The sequence below is a fragment of the Eutrigla gurnardus genome (assembly GCF_963514095.1).
Source record: "Eutrigla gurnardus genome assembly, chromosome: 13".
NCBI classification, from domain to species: domain Eukaryota; kingdom Metazoa; phylum Chordata; class Actinopteri; order Perciformes; family Triglidae; genus Eutrigla; species Eutrigla gurnardus.
This window is the reverse complement of record NC_139936.1, coordinates 1,792,496-1,800,262: the sequence shown is the minus strand read 5'-3', so window position 1 is coordinate 1,800,262 and position 7,767 is coordinate 1,792,496. Positions and strand designations below refer to the sequence as shown.

General features: G+C 46.6%; 1 protein-coding gene across 4 annotated transcripts in view; it reads right to left on the bottom strand.

Moving 5' to 3' along the window:
* Positions 1 to 4,914: 4,914 nt before the first annotated feature.
* fgfr1a (fibroblast growth factor receptor 1a) overlaps positions 4,915 to 7,767 on the bottom strand; it is a 28,081-nt gene continuing 25,228 nt past the window's right edge. For all 4 annotated transcript variants that reach the window (XM_084024175.1, XM_084024176.1, XM_084024177.1 and 1 more), the window contains exons 14-18: positions 7,637 to 7,759; positions 6,246 to 6,316; positions 6,031 to 6,168; positions 5,270 to 5,375; positions 4,915 to 5,180 (exon numbers count right to left, since the gene is read on the bottom strand). In XM_084024175.1, coding sequence (XP_083880301.1) covers positions 5,004 to 5,180; positions 5,270 to 5,375; positions 6,031 to 6,168; positions 6,246 to 6,316; positions 7,637 to 7,759 — 615 coding nt within the window. In that variant the 3' untranslated portion in view covers positions 4,915 to 5,003. The remainder of the gene's footprint in view (positions 5,181 to 5,269; positions 5,376 to 6,030; positions 6,169 to 6,245; positions 6,317 to 7,636; positions 7,760 to 7,767) is intronic.

Below are 7,767 nucleotides of genomic sequence, written 5' to 3'. Positions count from 1 at the left end.
CATTACAAACCCAGTTCTTTAAACCTTCCATAAATAAAAGTGAACGAGATGATTTCATTGTGATTGTCCATGTTTTAATGTTGAATCTGTTTCATGGTGAATATTAGTGCGATTGTGATGTCCAGGTCACAACTACACTATAATTACAGGGGAAACAACATGAGATTGTCAATGCTTCTTTATCACAGTGTAGCACATTTAAACAGTACCTCGTCTTCCTCGTGCACGCTGTTAGAAACGATGTGATGCTGCAACATAATATATGTGAAGGGAACGATGCTTCCCCACGATGGGTTTGGTGTTTTTGACGTGGAGGAGATTTAGAAAAGGGCAGCGACTCGAAGACGACAGCGAGGAGACCCAGTGAGTGACGGGCCTCGACCCCGGCCTCACCCCTTCTGAAACGTCAACAACCAAAGGGGTCATCGAACGCCCCGTCTGTCAGCGCTGCCTCAGGAGGTTCAACGCTGAGACGTCCACATCCAAAAACATCTTTAAAAAGAGTTAGACATGTTGTTTTCTGTCCTCAACACTGAGCTCCACCCAAAACCCAAAACCACATTTAGACGGAAAACAGCAGCTCATCGTCTTAACTATTGTTAACGAGGCTGGAGAATCTCGTGACGGCAACAAACAAGACCATTTAAATTCCTCCTGTGTTTAGAAATCCACGGTCTGTGATGCAACGTTAAGTCTGTCTGCTGAGGTTGGCCACACACACTTCCTGTCTGAACCGCAGACCGTATATAGGAAGAGGGCGTCGCCATGGTGACATCACACATCGCATGAAGCATTAAAGTTGCCATTTTGGCCTTTTGCAACCTAAGGAAGTGACCATATTTGGACTGCGGAGGAGCGACAGGTGGATCTGACGAACACCGAGCAGCACCCTTACTGGATCTGGATCCACCTGGATTCTGGTGTGAACCTGCTAAAAAAATCAGCTTCTATAAGTCATCTTAGTAGCTAACTAGCATTGATAGCGACCTGTCAATCAGCAGGTAAGCCCCGCCCCCTAAAGCATCCCCTGCTTTCTGGTCTGGTGGACTCTAAATGGACCATAATGTACTAAATGAACATCATGCTGGATTGAAGAAGACTTGAAACTAGAGATTGAGATCATAAACTCATGTTTACAATGTTTACTGAGATAATACATCAAGAGAGAAGTAGGACCATTTTCTCATAGACTTCTATACAACCAGAGAGGAGTCGCCCCCTGGTGGCCAGCAGAGAGAAGTAGGACCATTTTCTCATAGACTTCTATACAACCAGAGAGGAGTCGCCCCCTGGTGGCCAGCAGGGAGAAGTAGGCCCATTTTCTCATAGACTTCTATACAACCAGAGAGGAGTCGCCCCCTGGTGGCCAGCAGAGAGAAGTAGGACCATTTTCTCATAGACTTCTATACAACCAGAGAGGAGTCGCCCCCTGGTGGCCAGCAGGGAGAAGTAGGCCCATTTTCTCATAGACTTCTATACAACCAGAGAGGAGTCGCCCCCTGGTGACCAGCAGGGAGAAGTAGGACCATTTTCTCATAGACTTCTATACAACCAGAGAGGAGTCGCCCCCTGGTGGCCAGCAGGGAGAAGTAGGCCCATTTTCTCATAGACTTCTATACAACCAGAGAGGAGTCGCCCCCTGGTGGCCAGCAGAGAGAAGTAGGACCATTTTCTCATAGACTTCTATACAACCAGGGAGGAGTCGCCCCCTGGTGGCCAGCAGAGAGAATGACAGTTTAAGGCACTTTAGATTTGGCTTCACTCCTCAGAACCGGAGGTTTCCATGTGGTTCGGGTGTATAGTTTGATCTCTAGTGATTGGTTAGAGACAACATCGCTCAGAAGTAGGACCATTTTCTCATAGACTTCTATACAACCAGAGAGGAGTCGCCCCCTGGTGGCCAGCAGGGAAGTGACAGATTTTAAGGCACTTAAGGCTTGGCTTCACTTCTTAGAACTGGAGGTTGCTGCCAGGTCTGAAATGTCTTTTTTTATGGACTTGTCACAGAGGAGATGGGTGTCCTTCACCTTGCACATGGACGCTGGCCAGAATGATATCATGAGTTCCAGTACGGCTGCTGTAACCTCCGCCTCGCCGTCCATCGACACCTCCCCTCCACTAAACTCCCATAAATAACCAGTTCATTTAGCGAGGAGACAGAGGTGCACAACAGCGGGCTGATGTCACCGCTCCACATTTCCTGGAGACTCAAATAAGCAGAAACACACACACACACACTCTCATACACACCGTCACCAGCACCATCATCGCCAGAGGCGTCACCCTCCCAGCACCCTGTCTGCCTAAGAACGGCGCTGATTGACGACGCGGCGCCCTCCACAGGGTGGCAGAGTTGAAGGGCGGGTCATCCGTCAGCGCTGAAAGGAAACGCACATGGCTGGAGATTAATGGTGCTGGCTCTTTGTACTCGAGACCCGGAGATGATGATAATCCCAAACCGGAATTAATCAAACCTCTCTGGTACACAACTCATCCGACACGCCGCCGAGGAAACACACGGGTCTCATCTTGACCCCATTACAGACTCTCAGGAAAGACGCACTGTTTGCAGATGATATGTTGATTTTTTGGGGTAATTTATATCTCTGAGATGTGATGATGCATTCATCCCGACAATAAGCAAACAATTATTTTCACTATGCAATTAACCGAGGGATTCAATTTACCAACCTTTTAAAAGGGTTACTTCAGTCATGACACTTTAAACAAGGCACCACGCTAACCACGCTAACTACGCTTACTTCGCTAACAAATATACAGGTGTCAAAAGTACAGATACTTGTGTTCAAAGAGGTAGAAGTAGTGATTCTACTTCTTTACACAAGTGTAAAAGTACAGGCTCTGAAATGTACCACACATATGTATATTACCATATATATATATATATATATATATATATATATATATATATATATATTGTTTTAGGGGGTTTTGACAGGAAGGATGAATTCCTCCACATCCAACCCATGTTGGAAAGGTCTCTTTCTAAAATAAGCCGGTATGTTAGTGGGACATGTTCGGCTGACCAGAAGCTTCACAAACTTAATTACTGGGTTGAGTTTGTGGCGGCTGGAATTCCAGGATTACCAATTTCTCAGAACATGGTGGACGCTTCCAGTCTTTCACATTAAACCAGTAAACACCTTGGATGGGAGTTCAGATGACGGCCAATAGCGGGTGACCTTTGCTCTTCCGAACTCGCCCCGTGCCATCTGTCGGAGGTGATAACGCCTAATAGCAGCTGTGCACCATTAGAGGGCTGTAAAGCCAGGCCTCTGCCCGTCCCGTTCTTAGATAGAGCTCTTCATCGTCACCTCAACCACGCCGGTTTATGGCGCCCCCGTTTCCAGGAGCGGATGGTATTTCCAACCCCCCCCAAAAAAAATACAGATAAATGTTTGTGATCCACAGTGAGAAGATGTGACCTCGTACCTCTGAAGGTGCAGACATGTATTGTTAAAGGAGAAAGGTTCGTTTAGAAATGCCAGCAGCTCGGGATGAAAGCAGTGAGGATCTGCTCCTCCTCCTCACCTCCTCCTCCTCCTCCTCTGCTGTAACACAGTACAGCACAGGAGGCTAACTGCACTGACCCGAGCCGCTGGCTGGTTTCAGCCTGTTGCGTGGAGACCGCGGTCCAGGTGATGCATCAGCCAATGGGCACGAAGCCCAGACGCGAGCATCAAGGTTGGCGCTCTGATGGATGGAAGTGTAGCACCAGCACTCACGGCGAAGCCATTTCCCACGGCCCATAAATCACATGTTTACGGCCGGCTGCGGCTTCTCCGCGCCGCGCCAACGTTTCTTCTGATGTCAGCAGCGCATTATCATATCTAATCAGGCCCCGGCAACCCGCGTTAAATGGGCGGGGGCTTGAAGTGGCCGCCGCCACGTCTCTGTAAACATGAGTTACATCACAAACATGAAAACATCTCGGTATTTATAGACCTCCACGTTTATGGAGTCAAACTCTGAAAGCTTTCAGCGGTTCGTTTTCCCAATAGCATTTTATTTCATGTAATCCTCTTTTTTTTTTTTTTTTACGATGACATAATTCTGCAACCCCCCCCCCCCCCCGTTCATCAGAAGTTATACAGCATTTTACAGCAGGAAGATGTTCCCCACACACACACACACACACACACACACACACACACACACACACACACACACACACACACACACACACACACACACACACACACACACACACACACACACACACACACACACACACACAGGTTTGTGTCATGAAAAGCACTTACAGTTAAAAAATAGAAAACCCTAAATATATATATATATATTTGTTTTTTCCCATTCATGATTATGCAGTACATTTAGGGGAATCAAAGCAACAACAAAAAAAAAAAAAACTGGCCATGTAATCCTCAGCAAAGATATTCTCATGTAACAACTGCCCCTACAGACTATATTAAAAAAATGGATCAAACAAAAGCATCCTTGTACAAAAAAAGAAAATAAAGCAATGATGGTAATAAAAATAAGAGTACAATGTAAATATATATTCATATTTATAATTTCTAACTGTATTTACAAGGAGATGTGAGCGATGCAGAGGACCACGGCGCTGCATCTCCCCTCGCTAGTATTTTCTCTGGATTTGGCCTCCGATGAAACACGAACAAGAACCCCGACATGATCTCCGTCCTTTCAGCTCCTCCTGACCGTGGAATGCCCAAAGTGGAGAGTGGGAGTCGACTCTTGTGTTTGATTTCTTCTGTGACACTGACAAACCGCCACTCCCGCTAATACAAAGTGCCCATAAACGTCTCCGCCGCCGCGAGCCGGCAAACGGCTCTTCAGGTCCAACGAGCTCCAACGAGTTCGAGCGGGCGTCTCCGAGCTCCTGCTCCTCACAGCGTTTGTGTTTTTGTGTTTTAGCTTCATCTCTGGGAATGCGGGGAAGAGTCCAACCCCGAGAGGCCGGGAGAGGAAACGCCGGCGTCTGCGTGAGCGGAGAGGTATCAGCGTTTCTTGACGGCCGCCCCGTTGGAGTGGGGGGGGAACTTTGGCAGGCAGGGCTCCTCGGCGCCGGCGTCGTGGGAGAAGACCGAGTCCTCGCCGGAGGAGCAGGTGGAGCTGCGGGTGTCCGGGTAGCTCGGGGAGTACTGGTCCAGGGGCACCGACAGCTCCAAGTACTCCTGTGGACACAAAGGAGAAGCTGAATGTATATTTCATGTCAGACGTCGGTGGTTCCTCCTCGTACGAGGCGTCGGCAGCGCCGCCTCACCTGATTGGCCGTCATGGCGAGGCAGCGGTCCAGGTCCTCCACCAGCTGTTTGAATGTGGGTCTGTGAGACGGCACGGCATGCCAGCAGTCCCTCATCATCATGTACCTGCCGGGATCAACACACTTTAAACAGCCTTCAAACAATACAAACACTTCCATCGAGTCATTTTAGATGAGACGTTACAATGTATTTAATATTAGTTTGACCTGATCAAATATGAATGGGATAGAATAAACTTTATTTTGAATATTTAAAAAATATATATTATCAACAGATTTTAAAGAAAAAACAACAAAAACAAGATAGCCCATAATAACGGAAAACAAATAAACATAAATGTGTAATTAAATGTTGAAAAAGGAGTCTGGTCCACACAAATATAAAGTCTTCAGTACATTAAAGCTGGTCTACATTCTGAGACAGATTTGAAAAAAGCATCCCACCCCCCCAACCAAACCCCTCCCCCTCAGTGTTCCACGATTGGACGAGGCGGGATGACGAGGAGCAGGGAGGCGAGGGGATTGGATGGAATATACGACCCAATGGGAGCCTTCCGGAGCAATAGCTCCCATTGGTCAATTTCTATGCCGGCTACGGCTGATAGACTGATGGATTTTAGACCGTAGCTTTAATCACCAACCCTCCATCCTCGTGTCCATCCTGAGAATAGAAGACTAGATCTCTACTTCACATGATTTCCTCAGCAAAAAGAAAGTAATAGTAATGATTATATATGTGAATGCTGTTGGTGTTTCCTTACAGTTCATGAGTGCACGTGGAGGGCTTGTCCATGCGGTGACCCTCCTTCAGCAGCTTGAACAGCTCCTCCACTGGGACCCCGGGGTACGGAGAGCCCCCCAGGGTGAAGATCTCCCAGAGCAGCACCCCAAACGACCAGCTGTGGGACGGGAGCGGCAACATGTTAACCGTTTCCATCACATTCTGTGGAGGCTGAGTTCAGTAACGGATACTCACACGTCACTCTGGTTGGTGTAGATCCGGTCAAAGAGAGCCTCGGGGGCCATCCACTTCACCGGCAGACGACCCTGGGGAGAGAAGATCCAGAAGGTCACCTCACGCTGATCCTGGACCGAACCATTAGGATTCAGGACCAAACCATGCTGATCCTGGACCGAACCATTAGGATTCAGGACCAAATTATAAGGATTCAGGACCAAACCATTAGGATTCAGGACCAAATTATAAGGATTCAGGACCAAACCATTAGGATTCAGGACCAAATTATAAGGATTCAGGACCAAACCATTAGGATTCAGGACCAAACCATTATGATTCAGGACCAAACCATGCTGATCCTGGACCTAACCATTAGGATTCAGGACCAAATTATAAGGATTCAGGACCAAACCATTAGGATTCAGGACCAAACCATTAGGATTCAGGACCAAACCATTAGGATTCAGGACCAAACCATTATGATTCAGGACCAAACCATTAGGATTCAGGACCAAACCATTAGGATTCAGGACCGAACCATTAGGATTCAATACCAAATTATAAGGATTCAGGACCAAACCATTATGATTCAGGACCAAACCATTAGGATTCAGGACCAAACCATTAGGATTCAGGACCAAACCATTAGGATTCAATACCAAACCATTAGGATTCAATACCAAACCATTAGGATTCAGGACCAAACCATTAGGATTCAATACCAAACCATTAGGATTCAGGACCAAACCATTAGGATTCAATACCAAACCATTAGGATTCAGGACCAAACCATTAGGATTCAGGACCAAACCATTAGGATTCAGGACCAAACCATTAGGATTCAGGACCAAACCATGCTGATCCTGGACCGAACCATTAGGATTCAGGACCGAACCATTAGGATTCAGGAACAAACCATGCTGATCCTGGACCGAACCATTATGATTCAGGACCAAACCATTAGGATTCAGGACCGAACCATTAGGATTCAGGACCGAACCATTAGGATTCAGGAACAAACCATGCTGATCCTGGACCGAACCATTAGGATTCAGGACCAAACTATTATGATTCAGGACCAAACCATTAGGATCAGGATCCAATAATAATTTCAGATAGGGTGTGATGATTCACATATTCATACCGTAGTGAAAACAATAACAAAAAACATACATATACATAGGTACATATAATTATAATTGTTTTATTTATTTTTCTTTATCTTCTGATACATTAAAAAAAGATATTTCTTGTATTTTTTCACATTCTAACATGATGGGAAACTAGAAAGCTTTTTCCAGTCACTTCCCCCACATTTAACTCATCGTGAGTTCTTTTTTTAGAATCTCCCATTGTTCCATCCCGAGTCGCTGGTTTCCCCGGTGGTCCCGTGTGACGAGGATACTCACGTTGGTGGTCTTCTTGTAGTAGTCGATGTGGTGGATGTCCCTGGCCAGGCCGAAGTCGGCTATTTTCATCACGTTGTCCTCCGTCACCAAGACGTTCCGAGCAGCGAGATCTCTGTGGATGCACTAAACCA